The sequence below is a fragment of the Gadus chalcogrammus genome, chromosome 14 (assembly GCF_026213295.1).
Source record: "Gadus chalcogrammus isolate NIFS_2021 chromosome 14, NIFS_Gcha_1.0, whole genome shotgun sequence".
NCBI lineage: Eukaryota > Metazoa > Chordata > Actinopteri > Gadiformes > Gadidae > Gadus > Gadus chalcogrammus.
In genome coordinates this window covers 23,105,647-23,133,598 of record NC_079425.1, presented here as the reverse complement: position 1 = coordinate 23,133,598, position 27,952 = coordinate 23,105,647, and the positions used below count along the sequence as shown (strand labels likewise).

General features: G+C 50.0%; 1 protein-coding gene across 3 annotated transcripts in view; it reads left to right on the top strand.

Moving 5' to 3' along the window:
* Positions 1-27,952, top strand: part of LOC130403049 (SH2 domain-containing adapter protein F-like) — an 81,420-nt gene that overhangs the window by 49,667 nt on the left and 3,801 nt on the right. The window contains exons 3-7 of one of the 3 annotated variants that reach the window (XM_056607167.1): positions 7,902-8,129; positions 9,460-9,561; positions 17,041-17,184; positions 23,783-23,957; positions 24,423-24,542. In XM_056607167.1, the coding sequence (XP_056463142.1) occupies positions 7,902-8,129; positions 9,460-9,561; positions 17,041-17,184; positions 23,783-23,957; positions 24,423-24,542 (769 nt within the window). The remainder of the gene's footprint in view (positions 1-7,901; positions 8,130-9,459; positions 9,562-17,040; positions 17,185-23,782; positions 23,958-24,422; positions 24,543-27,952) is intronic. The other 2 variants (XM_056607168.1, XM_056607169.1) reach the window with 2 other exon arrangements.

Below are 27,952 nucleotides of genomic sequence, written 5' to 3'. Positions count from 1 at the left end.
GCTTCATTCGTGCCAGATCTTTAATAGATTTCTCTCCCAACGACGAATGGGAGGCAGACCGTCCTGTGCCAGTGCCACACTGTGCTATTGTGTTCTCTCCTCCTCCAGAGCAGGATGGATGAGCAGTCATAAGTCCCCTGGGGGGGGTGGGGGAGGTGGAGGCGGAGTTAAGGGGGGGGGGGGGGGGTTCGGTGTCTTGGCTGACTGTTGCTGGAGGCCCATCCCTGCTAATGGGCTGTTGACCCCTCAGTGGTGGAAGGTGATCGGGGGAGGGGATGCGGGGGCGTCAGGTTGATTGGCTGTTTATCATAGTCATGAGTGACCATGCGCCATTACCCTCCTCCCCCCCCCCGTCTCCTACTTCATCTTCCTCGTCTTCGCTGGCTAGCGACCCCACGAGGAGTCCGCCCCCATCACGTAACCGTGACGATTGTACCGAATATCGGTACATTTTGCTACTGCAGATCCGTCTCTCTTGCACTGTTGCATACTGATGTTGGGGAAAGATCGTGGGGACAGGTGGCAGATACGGCAATCAGGATTGATTGCCAGGATAATTGTCCAGGATGACCTGTTCGATGGAAGACTCCCGACTTTGAAAATACAACACTTTGATTTATTTGATAGTTTTAAAGCCCATCTGGAAGGAGTGTTACAAATTCATCTATATCCCCTATGATAATACAACCCTGGAACATCAAAGCGTCTTCTGTGTACAGCTCCTATCTTCTGTTTACATCCTCTGCGGCTCCCTCTCTCTCTCCTCTTCCTCTTATCGCACACGGTCTTCTTGACAGTACCCCCGTCCCGGAACTAATCCCATTCGTTGGCTGTCGTGTTCCGGGGCTCCCAGCCGTTCTGCAGAGGGCTGAACTCTGGATGCACTCGCCTCCTAATCCACCAGCAGCCTTATCACGGCTCACAAACAATAGGCACAGAGTATATTCCGCTCAAAACCGGAGCCGGTTAAATAAGAAGCAGCTCCGCTCCCGCAAGGCTGCGCGTCTCGCCTCTTCAGGCAGGAAGTAAGCAGGAGGCAGCTCCCCGAGTCGCGTTAAGTCCTCGGTTCTATAGGCTGGGGAGGGGGGGCTGGCATCCAAACGGAAGTGCTATCGCTCTGACGCAATTAACAGCTACAGCAACCGGCCAACCGCCTTGATGCTTCTCCCAGGGTGACTGCTCTCTGCGTAGCGTCAGTTTGCAGCTCTCCCACGCATCGCGGTTTCGTTTGGTATGTACGGACGGCCGTTTGGTGATTCATGTCGGTGGACGCCGCTGCACCTCTCCAGGCCAGGTTTCCCATTCGTCTTCCGGTAACGAGCCTTCACCTGAGCCCTAACGAGGCGTAATGGAAATGGCAGGCAGTGGGCTGTGCTCTGGCCGTGGAGAGGACAGCCATTGTGCATGCTTTTTGTCAATGCACTGTGTCTTTTTTTAAACAGGGGGTAAGACATGACCCTACCACTTGGTTTCTGCCCCCCTGATTTCAGGCATTTATTGGCGTTTTTTACGCTAACCTTTTCACGATAACGATAAGTTAAATCTGTATTCGTGTTTTTTGACAGCCATGGCTCATTTGCATGTCCCAACAATGCAGTGTAATTATTGTGTTGTCTGGTGTGTTCTTTTGGTTCCTTTGTGCCGACAGACCCTCTTTGAGCAGAAACAAAGGGGAATAAGGAGATGTGCTTTGGGGGGCTGAGCTGAGATTGTATTTATGGCTTTAAAGAAAGACAGAGAGGCTGAGGAGAGGAGAAAATAAGAAAACCGGACGAGCTTCTCATGTAAAACAAAGGTCATTTCACTGGGGGAAAGTGGTCTTTTATGTCTAGGAAACCCAACAGTCAGACGGTAGTTCTTTACCAACAAGAATGAGTACTCAAGTGATGGCTCCGTGGGATTCTGGTACAACTTTGTCTTTCTCTCATTCGGTACAGCGAAGGCGTTCATCTTCTGCATCACTTATTTGATGACGACTCTGGAAACGACCAAATAGAAACGAGCACATAATGCTCATCCGGGGAACATGCATGAGGCCTTGTGAACATGTGCAACTGCACAAGTCGGTTGTTATAAACTGCCGTTCAAGGATAACATTCTCTACATTCTCTCTTTCAACCCCAGTGCAGCTCTCCACAGCTATCTATACGACCCTTTCTACATTCTGTGTAATTTCTCTGTCAAGAAGTAGCCGAGGTTTTCAGCTTACGGCGGATCATGTGGACAAGATGTCCGCCACAACAAACACCGTGGCCATGCTGAAAATACTTCGGTCCTCTGGTTTGGACACAATCCAGAGTGGACTTGACTCTCTGGTCGTCTCTCGTCTACGATGTGTCCCTGTGGCACGCTAGCAGATGTTTGGCAGGTCTTGGGTTAAGAGTAGGTTCGACTGGGATCCAGCAGAGTTACTATGCTATGGGAGAACTTCTGGGGGGACCCGGCGTAATGCCTGGGCCGGATATCAGGACTACATGGGGTGGAGTTCCGCCTTCTTCTGGTAGTGAATGAAGCTATGAAGCTTTCAAAAGAGATGTACGTCTCTTCTGCTGCAATTTTAGTTTAATCTGCAGGGGTCGAATCACACACGCACACGAACACGCACACGCACACACACCGCAGCGCAAGAGAAAATATGCATATTGACATTAACACACACAAACACGCCAAGAGAGATCTTTGGCTCAGCAAATGAATTCTACGTTCATTGATTGACAGCGCTTTTCCAAAAATGAAAATCGAAGAGGGAGCGTTGAAACCCTGACAGCCTGAGAGACACATGGACGCACGTGATCAAACCCCGGCAAGGGCACTTATTTATTCTTTTGTTTTGGCTGCTTTTGTTCCGTCTAAAACACCAGACACATGGAAATGACATTGAAAAGGGTGTGTGTGTGTGGGCGGGGGGGGGGGGGGGGGGGGGCAGTTGTGAGCATGAGGCAGACAGGGGCGTTCGTGTATCGTCTCATTGTGGCCGTCCTTATCGGGGTCCACTGGGAGCTGCGTGCGGTGTAGGCCTCCCTGGTGGCTCGGCGCTGGGGCTCGGCACCGTAAGCTAGCCGGCCTCCCTGCGGCGTGCTGCCACAGGTCAGGGAGCAGACGCCTGGGGCCCGCTGAACCCAGCGCCGCCGGTGGCCCCTGATAGCCCCGCTCCCAGGGAGCTGCGACGAGTCACGGCCTGCTCAGAGCTGGCCGAGTGGGGTGTTACGAGCAGTGTGATCCAGGTAGTGTGGGTGGTTGTCCCGTGGCAGGGCCACACTTTGGTTCTGAGGGTTTTCCCCCCGAAAGCTCAGACCGGAGAAACGAGGCGCAGCCACTGCGTGGGCTTCCCCATGGGGGTTAATAAAGTGTTCAACATAAATATATGTTGTTGGATTAGGGCTATACTGAGGGACTTTGCTGGAGCAGCACCCAGACCAATGCTTTATTGTGGTCCTAATGGCTTTTCATTGTGGTTTACGACTCTCTCCTAACCTCTTTCTAATCTAATCAAGTAATCTCATTTTATCACACAATTGATTTTTTAATTCATTATGCATTCTCATTTTTCAAACAATTTTATTATATTGATTACTTTCTCGCAACGTTTTCTCATTTGCTCATCTGCTCTGATTAATTCAGCGTCATGATTTATTGTTGTGTCACTGTTAGTTAGTCAATATTTTGTAGGCTTTTCAAACCTGTTGTGTTCATTCATTTCTGTGGTGTTCCCTTAATGTTTCACTGGTCCTTGCTAAAGGTAATTTGATGTTATTTCAGTAGCCATGGCTCCCTAGATAACAAGGCTCTTAGCTAACGCCAAACCTCTGTGATGTTTCCCCTGGAGGTGTCTCCGGTTCTTATAGTTCCGTTCTTTCCTTGCCCTTTCCGAGCTTGGGCTATAATTGGATTATATTATATTATATAACCTAAAAACAAAATATATCAGAGTATAATTTTAACATAGGGATAGGAGTGGGGGGAAACAAAGTGACTTGGGCTGAAACCACAAAGCAGACATGCAGTTACACTCCCTTCACCTCCCTTTTTCACAATCATAAATACGAGGCCACGATGCGATGTGTGAGGGATGGAGTTGGCTTCTGCAAAGCCTTATTGGTTTCAGCTCTCTGAAAGTGCAAAGTTGCATTGAATGCTCCACAGGCAGCCATGGAATCCCTTCATCCAAGTCCTCAGAGACTTAACTCTCCCCCATCACTCTATTTGAAGAACTCTCTAGAATTGTGGATGGGTGGCAGTCGACCCGATACCCTTTATTTGTTGTATTTTTCTTTACTTTATATTTGCAGCATGCATTCCCTTATAGTTTACATGCATAATACTTGAACCCAACGATGGAAGATTGAAGGGAAAAGCCGAGGTTTGAGTCGTAGGTCGACCATGTTGTGGATGAGCAGGCAGGGAGCTTCGGCAGTCGTTGTCTGCCTGGCCGCTTGTTCTTAATGGCTCCGATTAAAACCGGGGGAATCTGGTTCCCGGTGCTCTGGCATCTTAATGCTGCCCAGAGGCGAGTGCTGTAAGCAGGGGGAGGTTGTCTGATTCATTTTCGGAAATATATTTTCTCCTCTCTCCTGTTCAATAGTCGTCTCGGTTCACAAACCTCGGAGATACTAACGAAGACTAGAACTGTCGCTCGTTTCGGAGCGGAGACTCTAAGCAGGGGGAGTCAGAGCGACCGGCTGTCGGAAAGAATGCGATTGCATCCAATCACAGTATTCAGGCTGACTTCATAGCTCTGCATTAATGTCCTCCCTGTATCCTGACTGTGGTAGCCATCTCTTTACTTTAGTAGCCATTAATGTCTTCCTCAGCAGTACTCTGTGGTGTCCCTTTTTAGTTGCAGCTCTCTTGTTAATTTATTTAAGCTGGAAGTGCAGAGCTGATACTTGTATGGAGAAGGCTGTACGTGGAACTCTTTCCCCTGCTTTATGAGCAAGCAGAAGCAGCCCTATAGCTGAGCCTGCGATACCTCCATTGGGGGGGGGGGGGGGGGGGGGGGGGGGGGTTCGTAACAGACCATAATCTCTGACTGCAGGCCTTAAAGCACAACATGATGTGAGTGGAGGAAGTGGAGCATCTGGAAAGGAACTTTTCCCATCCGAGTGCTGGAGGGGATGTGGGGCCCCGCACCGTAACCGAGGGTGTGGTGTCTGACCTCTGACCCCTAATACAGGGGTAAGAGTGGGGGGGGGGGAGAGGATAGACTGCAGCTGTGCAACAGGTCGCGATGGTAACGTTAAGCCAATCAGGGTAATGGGGCCGGGCAGACGCGTCTCCGCCCTGCTCCTACAGGCACGCCCCGACAGGACTGACAGACGCATCGGGAGTAAAGCATGAAGGATTGAGATCGATACCAGAGTAAACAGGAGGGAGGGGGAACCGGGGGGGGGGGGGGGGGGGAGAATGGGATTGATGCACATGTTGGCGTGCTGCTGGTACACACACACACTGAACACAGACGTACACACACAGATACACACAGACCAGACAGAGAGACACTTACACACACTCGCGCGCGAGCACACACAGACCAGACAGAGAGACACACACACACACACACACACACACACACACACACACACACACACACACACACACACACACACACACACACACACACACACACACACACACACACACACACACACACACACACACACACACACACACACACTCTCTTCATTCGTGGATGTCGGTAGGGGGTCTTCATCCACCACATAAATTATCCGGAGCAGACCACCACCAATTAAATGGCCCCTCAAGCCAGATTGCCATAATGTGCTCCTCTCGGCCCCCTCTCTGCCTGGCCCCTCGCCCACCTCTGCCACACTCTGCCCTCTTACTCCGAGAGGTGCGTCTCCATCTCATCATGAAGTATCTCAACAGTCGGATCAAGGAGTTTAGAATCTGAATCTGGCAGTTCACTCACTCTCTCTCACTCTCCCTCTTCCTCTCTTTCTCTTCCTCTCTCTCTCTTCCTCTCTCTCCCACCACCAGCTACTTCCATTAGACTACTCTGCGCATTGCTCATTTTTCTGCAAGGGCTCCCTTGGGCTAAGAGGCAATTATGCAGTGGTGTGGCGTAATATTTCATTTCATTCACATCGCATTACTCTACAGTATTGCCGGCTGCTAACAGCTTCATGCGGCCCAAGAGGAGGAGAGTTTGGCTGCTTAGAACCGGGGGGAGGGGGGGGGGGGGGTAGAAGGAAGAGGAAGGAGGATGGAGTTTGGAGAGAGAGAGAGAGAGAGAGAGCCAGAGAGAGAGAGGGAGAGGGAGAGAGAGAGCCAGAGAGAGAGAGAGAGAGAGACAGAGAGAGGTATAGAAGGAAGAGGAGGAGTTTGGGGGGAGGCGGGCTCCTCAAGGGCACAGGGCTTGGCAGGAGGTCACGTCTGTTGTCACAGCTTGACGAGCAGAGCAGCGTCGTGCACGTTTAGGGCCGACACTCGATCGAGGTTTGAGCGAAGTGGCTTTGGAAAAATATTCACTAAACGTATACTGTGTTCTGCAAGTGAGCCCTGGATTGACGCGTTAACCCCCGCTGGTGCCTTTCTGCACATAAAAAGGCTCTTCTTCAAAGATTGCAATTCAATAGGTCTGACTTTTGAGGACCGCTTGAAACCGACCCGACTCTGTGGAACCGATGGCGTGGCGAGGCGGGCGCGCTCAGGTTTTATTATGCATTTGCACTCTGCCTCGGAGAGGTATCGAGAGTTCTGAATAAAAGATGATGTGTGTTTACCGTTAGTGGGTTTAACGCGGAGTGAAGGGTGAGAGGACCAGTGGGGTGTTTCCCTTCCTAACACGATCCCTGACAGACATCTGCAGCCTGTAGCCTCGGGCCGGCAGCCTCTCCAGCGCCTGTGATGAGGAAGGGTTTAGGAAGAGACACCATGGAGGCTTTCTCGTTTGCATGCAAATATCTCCACGCTGTCTTCCCCGTGTGTTTCTCTGAAATTGTTTTTGTTTTCGGAGAACGCGTGTTTTCTGTGCAGTAGTGTCGGGTCCCCTAGCCAAGAGAATCTGGGTTTAACAAACTATTTTGCATCCTCAAGCAAGATGCCCTCGCTACTTAGGGATGTGGTTGGTTGTCGTGGTGTTTTGGTCACTGCTTAGTGATGTTTCTCATTCAAGACATGGCATAACAAAGTTTCAATTAGCTTAGGTTACGGTTCATTTATGTTGAGTCTAGAGAATCTCCAACACCAATATCCCAAGATGCATCCTGATGTACCAGCTCCATACCTGTTTATGAATGTATCGTGGCACATAATTCCTATTAAGTATTGGATGGATAAGAGCATCCTTCAAGACTTATGAGTAACATCATAGGGTTAATAGTATAGGTTTGTTTCCTTGGTCACTGACAAAGCCTTTTCCGCCTCCTTCATAAGTAGTATCATAGGGCTCGTCCTGGCAATTTATTTACGCACTTATTGTGGGTCATACTTAGTTATAGTACTTAGTTATGTAGCATCTTATCCTAGCTATCTTTGTTGTATACCGGGAATGGGTTAACCTAGCGATTGTAAGTGCTTTGCACGTGGTTCTATGAACATCCTTACTGTGCCGAAAGCATCTGCTAAATGTCAATGTAAATGTTTGTTTCCTCAGTCACTCACAAAGCCTCTTCCTCCTCCTCCATCATAAGTAGCATCATATTGTTAATAGTACAGGCTTGTTTCCTTTGTCACTCACAAAGCCTCTTCTTCCTCCTCCTCCATCATAAGTAGCATATTAGGGAGGCTTAGGATAGTGGATACAGGATAGGTTTGTTTCCTCAGTCACTCACAAAGCCTCCTCCTCCTTCATAAGTAGCATCATAGGGTTAATAGTACATGCTTGATACCTCAGTCACTCACGAAGCCTCTTCTTCCTCCTCCTCCTCCTCCGTCTCCAGAGATCCGCTCGGGCGGTCGCGGCTCCAAGGACGGCTCCGGGAAGCAGCTCCCCCTGTACGACACGCCCTACGAGCCGGCGGAGAACGGCGGCTGCGGCGACGACTCGGACCCCGAGCGCTCCCGCTGCGGCCGGGAGAGCCGCCTGCCCCAGGACGACGAGCGGCCCCCCGAGGAGTACGACCAGCCCTGGGAGTGGAAGAAGGAGCGCATCTCAAAGGCCTTCGCAGGTAAACGGCACAGGGGGAGGGGCGGCGTCGCCAGGGGGCGGGGCGGCGTCGCCAGGGGGCGGGGCGGCGTCGCTAGGGGGCGGGGCGGCAGCAGGGGGCGGGGCTTGGGGTTAGTCTGGTGAGCGTCAGTTGAAAGGAGCTGGGTTTGAAGCAGAGGGCCCTTAAGCGAAAACCCAAACCCTAACCTTTAGTGTTTTTGATATTTTGTGTGCTAAATGTCTCTTTATAATATAAAAGTGTCTCCTAATTTAAACAATAACGGCAAAACTCCTCAACTTTAACCACATGAGATGCATTTATAAATGTCAAATAGCTCAAAGTCATGAGGGATACTTTATGAATCATATTTATAATTTCCAAAATTATGAATACAAAAACGGTCTCAAGGGATACACGCCAATTTCCTTTACGGAGAAGACTTGGTTTTTCAAATCCTTTTTAAAATATAAATATCTGTGAAAACGTATACTTCTCCTTCTCAATTGTTCCGGTTTTGAGTTTCTCATTCTGCTCAGCCCCTCATGTTAGAAGCACAGCGATTAGCGCGGGTAATTCAACCAGTCCGTGGTGCTGGGATGGGGGGTTAACTGCGGTTGCCATGGCTGTCATGTTTCTACCACCGGCCGCCAGTCTGAATGGTCGTCACCTAACACCTTGCTCTTCTTGTTCTTTCTGGTCTTAACTAACAGTAATACCCCTTTTTTTCCCCGTGCTCCGCTTCATGCATATTGTTCTATCAGGCTGTGGGGCTTCCTCTGTTGCCAGGCATTCTCTCTGTTCGTATCGGCTGCGTTGTTTCCCTGCGGTGGGGAAACACACTAGGCTAAATATCGGGGTCATTTGAAGGTGCTTTGGCTGTTTGTAGTATTTTATGATGATGTGATACTTCTTTTGACTGATGGTAGCTGGCCAGATAGTCATGCATTTCGTGTCTGTGTCTGGGTGTGTGTGTGTGTGTGTGTGTGTGTGTGTGTGTGTTTCTGTTTGTGTGTCTGTGTCTGTCTGTTTGTGTGTCCGTGTCCGTGCATGCCTCAGGGATGTGTTGCTGCTGGCGTTATAATTTCTACTGTGTCTGCATGACTTAAACAGCCATAACATTAAGCAGGGCTGTTTCAGAACTGTGAAAATTATTCAAGATATATGCGCAAAACATCTACATGGCTTTTCAAAAATATTCTCCCAAAAAGTAGGGAGAAAAGGGAATAAACAGCTTTTTGGTGGTACATGAAAAGCAATAACTGAAATTCTAAACCTTTTGAAAAGTAGCAAAAAGAACCCTGAACCGACAAAACAACCAAAACTATTGTTCTTTTCTCCGTTCTTTGAACAGCTCTGCTTTGTTATGACTGCCTTAGCTACGAGGACACTGTAAATGGCACTGCTGGAACTGTCCCCCACAGAAGAATGGACTGCACCGCTAAATCTCTCACAGGTACCGGTGGAGCCAGGGCTGGGGGGGGTGGGCAGTCTCTGGACTGTCTGCCCCTGTGTGTGTGTGTGTGTGTGTGTGTGTGTGTGTGTGTGTGTGTGTGTGTGTGTGTGTGTGTGTGTGTGTGTGTGTGTGTGTGTGTGTGTGTGTGTGTGTGTGTGTGTGTGTGTGTGTGTTATTTATGCACGTGTGTGTGCGTGTGTGTGTGTGTTATTTATGCACGTGTGTGTGCGTGTGTGTGTATGCATGCATGTCGGAGCTTGACGTAAATCCCCTGCACCGGGCTGGATCCTGAGAACTCATTTAGCATCGATTTACTCCCCAAGTTGAAGCACTTTCGTTTAAAATTGAGTTTCAAGAGGGGGGGGGTCACCATTTTGGATTCTTTAACGAGCTAATTTGTTTTGGGCCTAGTTAGGTCCTACTGGACTGGGTCAGTGGGTTTGGACCACATAAGTCAAGCTCTTGAATGCGTGTATATGTACATGGTCTGATGTCTATGTTTTTAACTGTCTTTTTGTTTGCTTTTTTTAACCAGAGCAGTGTGCGTGTGTATGTCTCTCCCCAGTTGAAAAATGATGCTCCTTTGCTATTGACCACACCTTCTTCCCTAATTCTATTCGTGCCGAGCTGCAATCAGTGGAGCTTATTTAGGGTGCTATTCACCAACAACACAAGCCTCCTTTAACTCCCCCTTTCAGCTTCTCCTGCTGTTGATCCTCCCGAGAAGAGGGAGTTTTTTTCAAGATAAAAGCTCCCTTAGAGAAAATATTTCGCCTTCATTACTATTGATCTTTAGTCTACCTCGTGTTCTGTGCTGGCAATAATTGTTTCACAAAATAGCTCCTCTCCCCTGACGGCCTGCTTAAAAATAGAGATTCTCTCAGTGGAGGTTTGTCCTATTTTTGCTTTCTATAAAATTCTTTGAGGTTTGAACCAGGCGCCGAACCACCTGGATCTAGACGGCTTATCGGCGTGATTGAAGAAAATTCCACTGCTTTTCAATTCCGAGCTTTGTGTCCACAGCACTAGAAGTCTGCCGGGGCTAGGCTCTAGGAGCTACTGGCATTGTATTTTGGAAACAAAAAACAATATTACAATATACTTATTGTGCAACGGCCGAATTGAGTTTATTCCACCTTTTTCCAATTTCCATCGTTCTGAATTTATATTCATTTCCTTTTTTTTATCCGAGCGTGTTTGGATCGATTTAACTCACTCCGCTTTACCGTGGCCTTCGTCATCCATCCAAACTTATATCCTCCTGTTCTTATTAGCTTTTCGGTTGTTTCGAGGTAATTCGATTCCTGCGTCTCCTCTCCAGGCTCCGGTCCGGACACGCTAACATCGTTGCTCTCCCGAACGCTCTGAGCTGAATTAGATTTACCTCCGGCTGCGAGGGACTGCTCCGTGTTCCCCCAGCTCCCCGGAGGACCGGAGATGAAGGATGTACAGTGCAGGACGCCCGGAAACCTAAGCCCCTTATGAAATCATGCAATCACACTTCAGGCCTATTCAAGGCAACAAAACACCAGATACCTAATGCAGTTCAATCACATTGTTATTTATGGGCTGATGTATCCAATATCATGTAATGAAGTATTGCAGTGCTAAAGTGCTCTGCAGCTGCATGGACCTTTTTCGCCCCCTCTCGCATATCCCGGTCAATTCAAATTTTAACTACTGTTAATTCATTAAAAGAATAGAATAAATGTTCATTAACTGCCGCGTTTCCCAGCAGGCGCCTCTCCCTAACGGGAGCAGTGGCATGGTCCGCGATAGCGTCATGTCAGTGTGTCTGCGTGTGTAGTTACAGGCTGCGGGGGAACTTTTCAACAATTTGCATTTTAAGACTCTTATTTGCATAGATGAATAATGATGCTATTCTCCTCTTCATATTTCCTCGCCGGGGTCCTCAGTGTATCCCAATTCCGCCGTGTACGTTTCAAACACTTAGGTGGGGGAGTGAAAGTGTCTGCAAACAAAGTATAAGCTGATAATGAAGAAAGATTCCCGGGCCCCCCTTAGCCGTGAGTGTGGGCGTGAGAAAGCGGAGGATTTAAACAACAGGCTTCCTGCCTCCTGCTCCTCCTCCTTCCTGCTCTATGGTCCAGCACTCCACTGACATCCATAGAAAGGCCAATTTGTCTTCATTAATAACAGAGGAGAAGCGTAACGGGGTATTGCCTGTCCTCAGCTGCTCATATCCTAGTTACCCTTCCTTCCTTCGTTCGTTCCTTGCTTCCTGCCTGCTCACCCTTCCCGGAGCACTCCTCTCGGTGTGATTGTCCACTGTGCATGGGCATCACTCCTGACAGGTAGGCAATGGCATGTAAATCCCTGCCTTGTTAGCCTGTGTCGCGGGGCTTGTAGTGGTGGCTGTGGTTAATCACTCATCCTCCAGCCACCAGCGTCTCACCGGGCTCTTTCCTGAGCCGGGACCCTGTGATGGATGATGCCGAGGGAGGGTGTTTTTGAGTGTGTGTGTGTGTGTGTGTGTGTGTGTTTGTGTCAGTGTGTGCGTGCCGGCATGGCTGTGCGTGCTGGCATGCATGCGCTCATCAGTGTAAACATAGGGCCGCTACTTAAGAGCGTGCGGGTATCGCGTTCGCACATACCCAGACGTGGTCACCAGCCGCTGGAAACCCGAAGCAGCTCTCGGCGAGCGAGGCATAGAAAGCCAATGTCACTCAATCTCCCTCGTCCCTGCCCCCCTCCCTCCCCCCCCCCCCCCCCCCCCCGCCCCGCCCCATGACACCGGCCCCCACGAGTGATACCTTCACACTTAACACCGGGAGTCGCAGGGAGCCGTCGTCCGAACCAGTTGTCCAACAGCGCGACATTGTGCTGTAACTTCAGACGTTTAACGACCCGAGGAACCTGATGCTTAATGCTCATGTCCCACGGTCAATAATTGATTCGGTGTTTAAATGCACCATGGGCGAGGGTTGGGTCCCTCGGTGTGGACAGACTACAGTGGACCCCTGTGCTATTCCTCAGTGTCTGTTTCGGGGGTGGGTGGATGATTGGGGGAGGGGGGGGGGGGGGGGGTAAACGCGGCTTTGGGCCGTGCTGTCCGTCAACTCGGCCGCTTCCTGCCCGACCCGCTGGCCCCTCCCTCCTGCAGTCGGCCCTGATAACCTTCATGAAAGCCCCCCTGTCATGAGCCCCCCAAATATCTCCTGGCGGCGGCTAGAGGGCTCTTATCTTCACTCATACACATTGGCCACGCACGCACACTCGCGGACACACACATTTGTGCACACACACACGCACACAGATGCACACATGCACATACAGTACACTCGCCCAGACACACACTCGCCCAGACACACACACACACACACACACACACACACACACACACACACACACACACACACACACACACACACACACACACACACACACACACACACACACACACACACACACACACACAGTAACAGACACACAAACACAGTAACAGACACACACACACAGTAACAGACACACACACACAGGTAAATAACTGTCTCCCATAATCTGTGCTACCGCCACACCACCATCCACCCCCAAAACTCTTTACCCTGCCTTTGCTTCTTCTGGGAGGGCAGAACTGTCGCCCCTCTTCATCCCTAATGTGCTGCTTCACTTTCATTGCTTTCATTATGTTTATAAAGGGTATATGGCCCTAGCAGGTGTTTTGAACGACCGTCAGATAGGGTAATGTGATGGATGTTGCATTAGGAGGAGCATTATGGGAGGGCTTCCCCCTGAATGGTAACAACGTTCTTGTCTAACGTTGAGATTAGCCGTGGAACAAACACATATTTTAAGGAATAAAATGAGCCTGCCACGATTCCCTAGTGCACGTAACGCGGGACTGTATCGCGGGAATGTAACGCAGGGCTAACACAGGACTGTAACGCGATGCAGAAACATCCCTACGACTGGTTCTGAAGACGGCCGAATTAAGCAGAACCGAACGAAATGACACGCGAGAAAAGACCGGGTCAGACGCTGATTAATGCCGCCGCAATGTTTATTGTGATTAAGCGACGTAAGGCTAATTAAAATCCAGAGTAAACGCCTTACCTGGGTATATATGGAGCAGGTCCTTGAGGAGCCAAAGAGAGGAAAAGGTAGATTAAGTAGAAGCACAACGGCGGAACCACGCGACGGCCCCCTCGTCACCTTGAGCTTAATTAAACACACACGTATTGTCTGCACGCCCCACGGCGGTCTGCCGGGACGCCCCAACGCTGATGTGGGTAGCAACTCAAGGATCGTAAAGGGGATCCATGCCGTACAGAACTGTATTGGTTCTAGAGACATTTATTATTATTTTCTAAATGTGGCAAATGCCCAGATCCATTAAGGGATACCGTATTGTCAATTTAACATTTAAACTTATTTTTAATAATAACCGATCATTATAACAATGTTACGTTCCCAGCTCAACATGACTTAATGCCTCTACACAGTGCATGTAGTACAATTGTGTATAAATATTTACATATGTTTCCCCCATTATGAAAATGCTCCTACCTATTATGTGACACTGATTACATTATACGATTTAACCGTTTTTTTGTTTTAAAAACACAAGCTCAGCTGGAAACCCAGCAAATCACACAGTAGTCAAAGCTAACCACCTGACACTAAATAACAGGCCTTTAAATGCCTTATCGAGCCATTAAACGGCACATAATCTGCACTTTCCACATGTGCCGTGCGTGGATTGCGGTCATCATTTCGGTATGAACTGATGGCTGGAGAGACCGGTGGGAAGCCCCGTTCATGATCTCCATCGCCCAGAGCAGACCAGGCGACGGCTCAACACATCACCCCCCTGCGGGTCTCTCTCCCTGGGCTCCCCTGCCTCCTCACTTTCTCCCAGAGCGACATGACAGCCCCAGAGCCAGGCGCTCAGCCATGCAGCATCATGGCATCTAAAGCCGCCACCACATTAGAAAGAACGCCCTCTAAGGCAGACGGCATCTTTGAATATATTAGAAGATGACTGGAGAAACCACTCGCTCTGGGGTGTCAGACGTAACTCTCTCTCCCTCTCTCTCCCCCCCCCCCCCCTCCATCCATGCCTATTGAATCACTTTACCATAATTCCAGAAATGCCCGAATGCTATTATTCAGATGTGCAACCAAGCAAATCTGCGCAAGAATGGCCTGAAACTCCTCATCCTCTCTGGGAGTAAAGTGCATGCACTCTTCAACTCCCCGCACAATTACACGGTAATCTGCGACGTGAAATGAGGACTAGGCTTTTAATGGGAAGAGGAGGCGAGGCCCCGACTTCACCCCTCAGATGAAAAAGTTGTCCAATGTCCATGCTGCCCAATTCCTAACCCCTCTGCCACAGGGGTTGGTTTGTACCCAAGTATTGTTAATGTTAATAATGACTATACTTTCAAGTTGTATAGCGCTTTTCTAAATACTGCAAGGCACTTCACAGAGTTAACACACAGGGTCAAACCATTGATTGGTACTTGTCTAAATGAACGTACCTGGCATTAAAGTGATGGCCGAGGGAGACACGGGCGAGGTTCCAGGCATGGCCATTATCACCAGTAGGATTACGAAACCACTTGGCTCTCCTTTCAGATGCCTCTCGCTTAACACGGTGACATCATGCGGCCATCACCGGCTATTGAATGTCCTCATCTCCGGTTCACCGGCTGATATAAATACTTGCTGATGGAACCTGTCATTATCAAGTCTGTGTTCCCGCGGGCTGTAGTGCCTTTAAAAGGGCTGCAGGAAGGAACAGTCTCTTCTCCAAGTAAACGGCGGCAGATAGAGAGTCGAGCTAATGACGTGAGTATAATGCCTTTGATATCATGGCAGTAGAATCAGATGTTCAGTTAGCTAGCGACTAGCTGCCTGCCCTAGTCGCTAGCTAATTGAAAAGTCTGCTGAAAGCCTTACTGGGGTTTGCCCAGTTCGAATACAGATAGGACCTATCATGTAGGTATGCGTCTGCATACTTACATGGTATGCAGATGTATGACATTCGATTGCTGGTATAATTATTAGTGCCACCTGCAGACATTGTCGGAGCTTGTTCTCTGGGAATTGTAGTCATTGCGTATCACAAAAACAATGAAGCAATGGTGGCTCGCGATTCCACGAACCAGACCTGGCCTGGTCCTCCTCTCCCTTAACGAAACCCTAACGTTTTACGATATTAAATAAAGTACATGCTTTAATGTCGACCGGTGAATCAGGCGCCCTGGGGGTTCGCCAATAAAATCCCAGAATTAACTTACGTTTGTTGGGTCTCTTTGCTATTTTTTTGTGTTCCTTTTTAAATTAAATTACCAAACGGCTCGATTGTCCCTTTTACAGTTTCGGTAAACCATTAGGGCTGACGGGCAGCAGGACATCCACCGCTATGGACCCCCGCCACCCCCCTATCCCCATAGTGGTACTCTGTGCTTCTTTATTACCCAGACTCCCCTGCTCCGGCTCTCTGGTGGACACGGAAGAAGTCTCGACCCGTTAAGCCCGCTGCATTTATTAAAACCCCCACACTGTTTAACGAGTGGTCCACTCTTAAGTGAAAGATATGCTCTTACGCCAGCCCTCGATTTACACTGATAATACCCCCGTTTGGACGGCCGCCATGTATTATTCAGGGGGGGGGGGGGGGGGGGGGGGGGCTACGTCTGGAGAGCGTCCGCCAACGCGATGGATCGCTCCGAGGCTGGTTCCAAATGCAGAATGCAGAATGCACATAATACTTTATTGAGGGAGCGAAGAAAAGCTTTTATTGTGTTATTGAGAAGAATCATTGAGCACCGCTGTGTCTCTGACCCGCCGTGTCTGATGATGAATACCGGCCGTTTTAAATCCCTGTGTTGTTCTCTAATCTGGAGGATTCATCATGTTTAATCGCCGCCACTTTTGGATTTAATCAGATCTCTCTCCTGCCGGTGGAGAGAAGCTGGAGTCGGGTTCACGGTCTCGTAAAGAAACGAGAGGTGGGGTTTTCTAAAACGTAATCAAGGGCATCCCATTCCCTGACCTTGGTCTAATGAGCGGGGAGGACCCACGTGTGAGGTGCTCTCACTTGGGAGAGCACCCGACGCACTGCACTAACCTAATCTTCCTTTCCATCCTTTTTCTCCTCTTCCTGTTCTGCTGCTCTGCTGCCAGGGCTGATATCTGTGCCGTGGAACCAGCTCTCGGTTCCACACTGAATTTATGCTCTTCTACTCCTGCAACTGCCTACATCAATTTTCTTCATGTGTGCCTTTTTTTCTTCCTCTCTCTCTCTCGCTCACTCACCCATCGTGCCTCCCCTTCCTCAACCCTCCCCTCTTTCCTGGTGGTTGTGTCCCGGTGTCTCCCTCATCTCCCCCCCCCCCCCCGTCTCCTCTCGTGTGGTTTACTCCTTCCACCTCCTGACCACTGTCTCCCCTCCCTCCCCCTCCCCCTCCCCCTCCACCCCCTCGCTGGTGATCCGGGCCACGCTTGCAGTAGAGATTAAAGTGATCAAGGACCTGCCGTGGCCCCCCCCCGTGGGCCAGCTCAACAGCACCTCCCCCCTGCTGGAGGACGAGGAGCCCCCGTCTCCCTCCCAGCCCCCCCCAGGCCAGAGCGGCTGTGACCAGCACCACAATGGTGGGTGATTGGTATCGCCGTGTAACCGTCCGTCGGAGCCTCGACCCCACTCTCCTACTCTCTCACCCCCCACCCCCGCAGAACCAGGGCCGGGCTCTCTCTGTGGTTCTCCACCCCGGGGGGGCCACATTCACCCCTGGGGTGGGGGCCCGATTCGGAAATCAGAGCGATCAGAGATTTGCATTGATTGTTTAATCTGTTTTGAATCCTAGGGGATAATGGCAGCGCTGGTTGATTGGTGCAGAGATGTGTGCGTGTAAAGTCAAATTATTATTGTTAATATTATTAACATGCTAGCATGTTGTTGGGACCCTAAAAGGGTCAGTGGCTAAAATGGGTTAGAAACCTTTGATGTACCCCAGCATTTATATCTTTATTCATCCGACAATCCATACCGCCATCTTCACATCTATGTATCCGACCCATCGTTATATGTATTTTGAGGATCAAGGGTTGAGTTCATAAAAGTTGATTTGATCTACTTTTTGTAGGTGATATTGGTTTTCCTGTCACTTCCATCTGCTATTTATTTCACTGTGTGTGTGCAGTAGAAGTTTCCACTTAGAGGTCAAAGTGTTATTGTATAGTATAGTAGAATTGCAACGATATTATAATTTAATCTATGGGGTTTGGCTAGTTTCTGCCATGAAAATGCAAATATTGACATGACTTTCATTGGGTGTTAAAATAATTGCGTACGCTTTGCCTTTCGTGGCAAGGTAAGCAAACGAGCAACTGTTCACCCTTTGTTGTGGATCAAAGCTCTGTAAGATCTGACACCAGGCCCCGCTAAAAGAAACAATGGTTCTGTCAGAACTTCCCTTGGCGGAGATTAATTCACCACGGCCCAGGTTTTGTCGCTGAAGGCTCATTAGTTTTTATTTGACTGCGTTTCCTTCTGAACGGGCGCAGCCACTCCCAGTGACCCCTATTTCCTCTCGCCAACAATCAGAACCTTGAAAACGCGACTTGGGCACGGTGCTCAGAAGCAGCCCTTGTGAGCACAAACATTTCAGACGAATCGTGAACGGTTTCGGGGGTCACGGCGTTCCGTCAAGCGCAAACCGCAAATAAAAGCCCTTTTTTTCAAACCGAAAGCCATTAGCGGACGCCGGCATCGCGTGGCTCCCTCCGGAGCCTTCTAGGCAGGGACTGAGATCACTCAGGGAGAAGGGGGCCGTTTGCAGCAGAACTAATGGCCGGATTGGGATTTCCTTCCCAGGAGTGTGAAGGGCTCGGAGCCGGACCGTGTAAGAGGACACTGATGTGTGTGGTGGACGCGAGGACAGCGGCCACCGATGATTTATTCCCCGTAATTCCTTGGGAAAGGTTCTGTTTTCTCGGCTGACGCGAGTGGGCTTAGGGTCGGCGTCCGAAGTGAAAGGGGACCCCGTCTCTTTCTGAGGGAGTTGGACCCCCAGACATGGAGGAGGTCAGAGATCAGAGTGGAAGACATTTTTGCCTTGTGTAGGGGGTCATGGGGGGGAGGGGGGGGGGGGGGGGGACTTGGGCCTCGTGACCCTGTGACCCCTGTGAGTACAGTTACAACCTTGGCCTACACCATTGAGAGATCCCTCATTCGCCACGCACACACACACTCTTTCTCTTTCTCTTTGTGACCACCTGCCGCCTCTTACTAAGTTGTGTGTTGGCAATGATATTGTGTTCGCAAGAACCCAGAGCCCTTTTCAGTACACGCAAGGACTGCCTCATTCGCTCAGGATCCTTATCAAAAACATAAAAATTGTGTGACAAGGAAGGTGGCCCATTTACATATAAATGGGAACTCTTTTGTCCTTTCCTGGAATAATGAGCTTTTCGGTTTGCCTTTTGTCTTAAAAAACTGTTCCCTTTCCATTTTCCGTCCCCTTCTCTTTTGTATTAATTACGTTGGAAACTAATTAATTAAAAAGTTTCCCTGATTCCATTTAATTACAGGAACTGTTTTTTTGTAGGCAAGCTTTTCCTTTGTGTTTGGGAAAAGTAACAAGTTTGCTAAGAAGATTGCAGTGGGTGCTGTTTTGTAATCAAGGCTTTGTGGATAGATATAATTGTACCCCTAACTATAATTATTTGTAATTAGCAGTAAGGTCACTTCCCTAGATGGTGTATTATTTCTCGTTGGGTTTTATTTTCAGACTTTGCTGTTTATTATAATGAGCTGTGGATCCCTTAATCACTTCACAACAACCCAAAGCTGGAAAATGGCTGTGTTTGTCACACATATCTACCGTTTACGACTCCATTGCCCCAGAGTCCTCGACCTTTCTCTGTTCAGACCAGTGAATTAAGGGACATTAGCGTGGAAATGATAAACATCAGTTCAGAAAAATTGTCATTGTCAATGAGGAGAGAAGAAAAGTTTAAGTGCACCCTTTATTAAGAGTTTGAAAGAGTTGCAATAACGAAGAGAGTTGAAAGCTTGATAACGAGCAACAGCTGGCTAAACTGAAACCTAGCATTTTTTAATTTAAGTATTCCACTGGCTAAATACATGTCAATTATCAGGATTTTAAGATGGTTCCTCAATTAACCAAATAAGCTTTTGCTTAACCTGTTTTGGAACATATGTAGTAGATATGAAAACAAATAATCAACGCAGTGCAAAAGTGGCTTGATCGATGTTGCGTTGTCTTTGTAATCTAGGTTGTGCTGTTGTTTAGTCTGGCGTCGCATTCCACTGCTGCCTCAGCCTGATTATGGTGATGTCACTGTGACCTCAGTGGCCTGCGCTTATCTCGCTGCTGGCCAATCAGCACGGCCCCCCCGCCCCCTCCTTGTTTGCGTACAAAGCACCCGGACCAGAGACGCGCTTGCAGAGGGCGCCCTATCCGCCGTGTCCATCAGTCACCGTCTGACTGACAGTCCAATCTGATGCACAGATTCCATTTAGCAGGCTCTACAGGCAACAATCAAGATGGCCCGCGCAGATGTGCACGTGCACACTCAACACATACACTCAGCATGGGCACACTCAACATGTACACTCAGCATGGGCACACTCAACACGTATACACTCAACACGTGCACGCTCAACCCGTGCACCCTCAGCACGTGTACGCTCAGCACGCGCACGCTCAGCACGTGCAAGCTCAACACGTGCACGCTCAGTATGTGTACACTCAAGACATGCATACAACACGTGCACACTCAACACATGCACACTCAACACATGCACACGCCTATGTGCACTTACACAATGCAGCCTCCATGTAGATTGGGAGAGAACGAATGACTTGACTCTCTTCTGTGTGTGTTTTTGTGAGTGCATGCCTGCGTGTGTGTGTGTGTGTGTGTGTGTGTGTGTGTGTGTGTGTGTGTGTGTGTGTGTGTGTGTGTGTGTGTGTGTGTGTGTGTGTGTGTGTGTGTGTGTGTGTGTGTGTGTGTGTGTGTGCCGGCGTGCGTGTGAGTGTGCGCACCGGCGTGCGTGTGAGTGTGCGCGCCGGCTCTTGTCTCTTTTTAACTACCTATCAGGGTCTTTCTCCCGTGAGCCGATCCTCCCATCAATTCCCTGCGCTGTGTGCTGGAGTGTGTGCTCTGGAGAATGAAGAGGGGGGGGAGGGGCGGGGGGAATGAGTTTGGTCGGCTTCCAGCCGTGTTCACCCCTAGACCATAATACTCGCGCAGATCCAGCGAGGGCTTTCAAGGCGGCCAGACATGGGTTCCTTTCACACATGGCCGCTTGAAATGATCACGTTTGTTTAGCTTGGGTTTTGCTTGCAGGCGGCAGCAGGGCAGCGATGAGGACCAGAGATGGAGAGGTCTGATCAGATAAGAGAGAGGCTTGATGGAGTCCACCCGTGGGGGATCTCTGCCCGTTCAAAGTGTGGAGATGACCAGATAGCCCGTATTTAGTTTGGTTCGTCACTTCCACATCCCAGATTTGAGGATAATTTTTCGACAGTCGGCATTTGATTAGGAATCAAGTGATCATGGTTTGTTTGTGTCTCGATAAGGAAGTTAAACGTTACGGCTTTCAAAAGCTGCGCTTGGAGATAGATTACTACATGCACACAAGTGCAAATAAGGTCCAATAAGTTTGGGTCTCATTGGCATCCAGAGACCAATGAGAGATCATTAATTATGATGGATACAGGATGTGGAGATGCTTTGGCATGTCTTCTACGAAATGTGGAGTACTATGACTGCTTGTTGACCCGTGACTTTAAGAATAGTGCCTTTCTGGATCAGACGTGATGTTGAATAGAAATGTAATCGCTTGTTGTTTCTGTCTACACAGGGTGCTCAACCCCACATACAGATGTACACACACACTCACACAGACACATATGTACACACACTCAGACAGACACGGATGTACACACACTCAGACAGACACAGATTTACACACAATCAGACAGACACAGATGTACACCCACTCACACACATGGATGTACACATGCACGCACGCACGCACACGCACGCACACACATACCGTGAGCACTTTGCCAGTATTTTTTTAGATAGATTGGTGCCTGCAATTCTTTCCCATTTCGCCTTTCTCTTCGAACGCACACACAAACACAAACAAAACGCATACTCACATACTCACAACCATACAAACACAGCAGGCAGGGAAAGAATATAGGGATGGGGGGGAGGGGGGGGGGGGAAGAATGACATGCGGTGACGGGGGGGAGACGGCGGCCATGTTGTCATGTTGTGATCCGTTATGGGCTGACAAGAATAAGATGCCACAGAGGCACATCAACTCCTTTCACCTTGGTCAGTTTCCATGGAAACGCTGTCTTTCGCTCATACCCCGCGCACACGCGTGCCAACACGCACGTACGGGGTTCGTAGTTGTGCATATGTGTGTGTGTCAAGTGGGAGCTGTACGTAGGCCTATGTGAATTAAATACAATAATAAGTTAATTGCCTAGCTGTCTTCTGTGAGGTTCTGGGAAGAACGCACACTACAGGAGAACAATTGTGTTACTTCCAGGCAGATAACAAATGTCAATCAACCTGAGAAAGATATTTCTTGACTCACGGATGTTAGTGAGCCTTCTCCCGATTTCTATTTGAGGGAAAGCAACCTGAACTAAAGGACAAGACCTCGGAGCTCAGTCGGTCTGCATCTCAGTGGACAGGAGGGGAAGAGAGGCCCCTAGTGGCCGGAAATAGAACTGCAGAGGATTTGAGTCGAGCACAAAGTACATATCAGGCTGTGGTTTTGCTTAACATTCTTATCATTATATCCCCTCAATTAAAAAAAAAAAAGGTTTTATTTTTGTATAATAAAAACCATGTGCTCGCATAAGTCATAATAAAAGTAAGAACAAATGCATGTTGATTAATAAGGGCTGGAGTTACACACCCAACCATGTGTTAATTCTTCCTCTGTGTACCTGGCGGTTGTCATGTGTGGCTGCCATCCCCTTGTCCCAGAGCTTCCGCTAATGCAATGAAGAGCGTCAGGGCCGCGTTGTCCTTTTGTAACCTATCTAAACGGATTGATAGCAGCATGCAGGGGTGTGTAATGTGATATCCGTTCGCTGCTGTTTGAGGACCAGGGAGCCGTAGGGCCCTGTTCTCCTCCTCAATTTGTTTTGCGATCACAGCGCCTGGCTGTCCTTGCCATGGTTGCCATGTTGGAGTCCAGGTAATCAAGCATTCGCATCTGATTAGCCGAGTGATGGCGGGAAAACGTGACTGAAGAATATGATGTGGGTTGTGCCAGCTAGCTCGGAGCGTTCCATTAAAAGGCTTGACTATAATGTACACCTTCCTCCAAACCAGGAAATGCATTCTATTGAAATAGTTTCTTAAAATATGAAAAACGGAGGCTGCAATGGCTTGAGAAGCAAGCCAGTTTGTGACTCTAAATAGGCTGTTTTCAAAGATAAGGGTGCTTTTAGTCTGCTGTGTCAAACAGAGACGTAATGGGAATGAACCCTACTTGAACCAACTATTCCCACTCTCTGATGACATTTACCGCCGTCGGTGCGTTTGAACCCCAGAGCTCCGTGTCAGAACCAATGTGTTCACTCGCTCTCTCCGTTCATCCTACACTGGTCCTACGCTCTCACTGCAATATGGTTGAGAAAGCACAGCTTTTCCGTACAGTTTCTGCTGCTGTTGTCCTACTCCTGTCCCTTGACTACTTTTTTATAAAAAGACTCCCTTAATGATCGACTACCTTCTCCCATTCAGAGATTTGTATTGGTGAGCATGTGCGCGTGTGTGTGTGTGTGTGTGTGTGTTTGTAATGTATGTGTGTGTGAATGTAGCTGTGTGTCTGAGAGCCTTGTAGCCATGTGTGTACAGTGGCGTACCATCGATTCATGCCTCATTCTTTGTGTACATGACCTTCAGCCAAACGTTTCCCACAAAGAGTGTGTCTGTGCGTGTGTACATGTGTGTTTGTGTTTGAACAACATCCCTACTTCACGCCAATTGTGAAGGGCTTGCAGATTTAGCCGGCAGCCCAACTGAATCACAAGTCAGCCCTATTCATGCAATCTGTGAGAACATTCAATGGGCCTTGTGCATTCTGATGTCCACAGATAACATGTGATTCCATTCATTTTCTTTGGCATGATTCCACCGACTATAGTTTCAACCACGACTCTCTTCCTCTGTCCCCCCCCCCCAGTCCAGTTTGAGGGCGTGGACAAGCCCCGCGGCTCGCCCCCCGGCGAGGCGAAGACCCGGCCGCCCCAGCGCCACTCCAGCGGCTGTCTGGTCAACACCAAGATGACCCCGCTGGACCACTGCAGCCCCTCCCAGGGGGAGCGCATCGACCCCGGCCTGCCCCTGGAGAACCAGTTGTGAGTCTCAGGGTTCAGGGACCGCCATAGACTCAAGCTAGAGACTGCATGTCTTGGCTCAAAGAATCCATAGTACTGTGTGTGTGTGTGTGTGTGTGTGTGTGTGTGTGTGTGTGTGTGTGTGTGTGTGTGTGTGTGTGTGTGTGTGTGTGTGTGTGTGTGTCCTCCTCGCGGAGGGATGTGTGTGCGCGTTTTTACATCGGTCTGTGTGTGTGTACATCTATTTCTACATCTGTGTGTGTGATGTTTCTCCTCCATCGGAATCATTGTATGCGTAATCCTTTTCACCGTGGATTAAAAGGCAGAAAACGGGGGTCGGAGGAATTGCTAAAACGGTTCCTAATGGTTGCTGCTTATCGTGTGTTCTTGGGGGTTAGCCCGGCCGCTATGGGAAGAGTCCCTCTATGAAGCCGGGCTCGTGGTGCTCTGCAGCCCGTTGATGAGCTTCATCCCTCTTCCTCTCAGCTGGTACCACGGGGCCGTGAGCCGCACCGACGCCGAGTCCCTCTTGAGGCTCTGCAAGGAGGCCAGTTACCTGGTGAGGAACAGCGAGACCAGCAAGAACGACTTCTCCCTGTCCCTCAAGTAAGGCACACACACACACACGGGCACATACGTGCACGCATTCACACACGGGCGCGCATGCACGAGGACACACAGGAACACAAGCATGCGGACACAAACACATGCGCAGACGCACATTCTCACACAAACAAGTACACAGACGCACGCATTCACAGACACACAGGAATGCATGCACGCAGACACACACACACTCACACACAGACGTGCATGCACACAAACACACGCAGACACACACACACACACGCAACCAGACACAAACATTGGGACATGCGTTCAAACACATGCGCACACACACACATACAAACAGACACACACTCTGAAAGACAATCACATGCACAGACACACAGGCATTCACACGTAAACATCATTCCTCATAATCATTACTATGGATGCCTACAGGGCGAACATGTCTTCCTCTGCTGTACCGTCAATCCCTCCTATCTGTTCTCCACGTGTGTGTGTGTGTGTGAGCTCTGGGGACGGAGGGCTGTGAGGAACGAGGCAGAGCGCGGCGTCCGCACGATCAGGAACCCGATGAGATAAGCAAATCTCGCAAATGAAAACATAATCATTCTAGCATTTTTCTAACGCGTCAACATAAAGATTAGCGCAGCAAATCTATGAAAACAACATTAGGCTATCTGGGGTCCCGATCGTCGGTTTGGTTCGTGAGATTGTGGTGCAAATTAAGACCGAGTACAATTGAGTTGAGTTAGCCCTCGTCTCCTTCCCGCTCTGCAACACACGCCGTAGTGCGGCCGAGCCCCCTGGGGTAGACGCTACCCCTCGCCTGCTGACTCAGCCCCCTCAGTATGGTAATGGACCTCACCTCCCTCACCCCATCTCCCCCCCCTACATGCCCCCCCAACCCACTGTATCTCCCCCCTCCTCCACCGCAGACCGCTCCAGATCTGCTGATGCGCCGCCAACTCGGTTAACCGTGCCCCCTTCTCTCTCGTGACCCCTGACCCAAGGCACTGGCCAGCGGGGGGGGTGGCGGCGGGGGCGGTCAGAGGCACTGCTCTGATTGGTTTAGCCCTCTCTGACATTTGGGTGGAGGTTACTTTTCTGCACCATTGGGACAAATCCGCCCCCGTGGTGCTGTCATCTCCGATTGGCTTGACGTCGCGGCCCAGGGCGGGGGGGTTTGAAGGGTGTGGAGGGGGGGGGGGGCTACCTGAAGGTCACGACCCCGGCTGCGGACCACTACTTTACAGTTCCTCCACAAATCCCTTCGTACACATTTCGGGCCCCTCGTCATGTCCTCGCTGTAGCACAGAGACGACGAATGATATCGGATCTGCGGCACCTTCCTGTTATCACCGTCACTGTTTGATACAGTTTTTTTTTTGTTTTGTTTAGTTCCTTTTTCAAGGCACGCTCAGTGATGTAACATCAATAAGCTCACCGTCCAAGGCCTTGCTTATTAAAGACGCCAGATATAAACATTTTTGGTTAAAAAGTGTAGCTCTCTTTCTGTTCTTCGCGTGGATCGATAACACTGGCCACCACTGGTCCACTGGTTCTCCATACTGGTCCCGTTTATCTCCCTCTTCTGTTTGGCTGTGTTTCCATGTGAAAGACGGGCCGACTATATGTCTGGGATTTATTTTTCACCCATCCCTCTGCCTGGCTGCTTGACTGAACCACTGAGTCCCTGTCGCCGGACTAATTGCCTTGTCCTGAATGCCCGCGAGCACGGCTACGTGACATATCTGCCTGGTTAACTGACCCAGGGTCTGTCTGATCCCCAGAAGTGGTAACGTCATTATCTTCACGACTGCGTAGTGTCGTTACAACACAGGCAGGGCCAAAGTCTTCCTGTATGATAAGTAAATGGTACGGTATAATGGCTGTATTCACATGCTGAGTACAGTTACAATATTGTACTATCTGCATATCATATCCTATGAAATACTGAAAATACCTTATGATATCATACGGTATCGTAACTGTACACACATGTAGAGTACAGTTTGGCTTTGCATGCAACCAAAAACAAATACTGAGCCAGCGAGCCGATTACGGCGAGTGCCTTGCTCAAAGGCACCCCTGCAGAACTCACCTCCCATAGGATTTTAAACAGCGGGGAGAGATGCTGAACCTACAGCAGCGAACCTCACGCCCCTGACCTTTCGGCCATCCTAGTATAATCCAACACGCAGGAAACGACTCAGGTGGAGACGTGCCCCCTCAGCCCCCCACCCCCCCCACCGGGCACCCTGACAACCTGGCTAGGAGGGGGGGGGGGGGGGGGGGGGTGCGGGCGGACGGTAAGCGGGACTCCGGCTGCCCTGCCTCACCTCAGTGGGGGGGTAGGAGGGCAGGGCGCTGACCTTTAGCGCCAGCTGGCCGCTCTGCCCGCGCCAATGGGCTCGTTGACCCCCGTGGCGCTCCCACCCTTACGATAAGGTCAGACACTGGGGGCGGTGGGGGTTCTGACGCCAAGGAAGATGAAACGGGGGGGGGGGGGGGGGGGGGGGGGGGGCGGCGATGTTGTCGACGGGCGACAGAGTACACAGAAGTCCTGGTGGGCCTCTGTGTGCGTGCCAGTCGGCGCAGACTGTAGGTTCTCAGTTGTGTGCTGTGCGTGTGGTTCTCACGGCACAAGCTTGCGTGTCTGTAAAACATTATTCAGGTGTTTGCGGTAGAGGCCTAAAACAGGAGTTGTGTTGACCGAGGCCGTGGCTGGTGGGAGGTGGGGGAGGCCCAGTCTGATAAGGCCGCTGAACTCATCAGCGGGCCGATCCATGGGAACCACACCAGCCGGGCCGCTTCAGACAGCAGGCAGTCCAGGGTCAGGGGCCGCAGCGCTCCTCTCATTCCCCCACAGAGACCCCCCGACGGGGCCTGACGTGGTGCTCCCCGGCGGAGGGCAGCGAGTGAAATGCATAAGAGCACGCGTTGGTGTGTTTGTGTCGTACATTATTGATGCTGAGGGACTCGGCTGACACCCCACGCCTTCAGATGTATTTACAACCTGGAGGAAAACGTTCTCCGCGGCCGGGCGAGCTCTCGCTGACCCAGGGCCTTCTCTTCTGACTCCCTCTCCCTCGCTCCTCTCCCTTTATCCTTCCCTCTCCGTCTCGCTTTTCATCTATCTCTCCCTCGCTCCTCTCCCTTTATCCTTCCCCCTCTGTCTCTGTCCAATTATCTCTCCATCTCTCTTCCCATTTCTCTCTCCCTCTCTCCTCTCCCGTTTTCTGCCTCTTTCCATGTATCTCTCCCTCTCTCTCCTCTCTTTATCCTTCCCTCTCTCTCCTTTTTCCTCTCCCTTCATCTCTCCCTCTTTCTTCATCTCTCCCCCTCTCGTTCTCTCTTGTAAAGCCGTATTGTAATAGCAGAGGAAGACGTGTTCCAGCCACATTGTTCCTCAATCTCTCCCTCTCTCAATCAACATATTACCAACC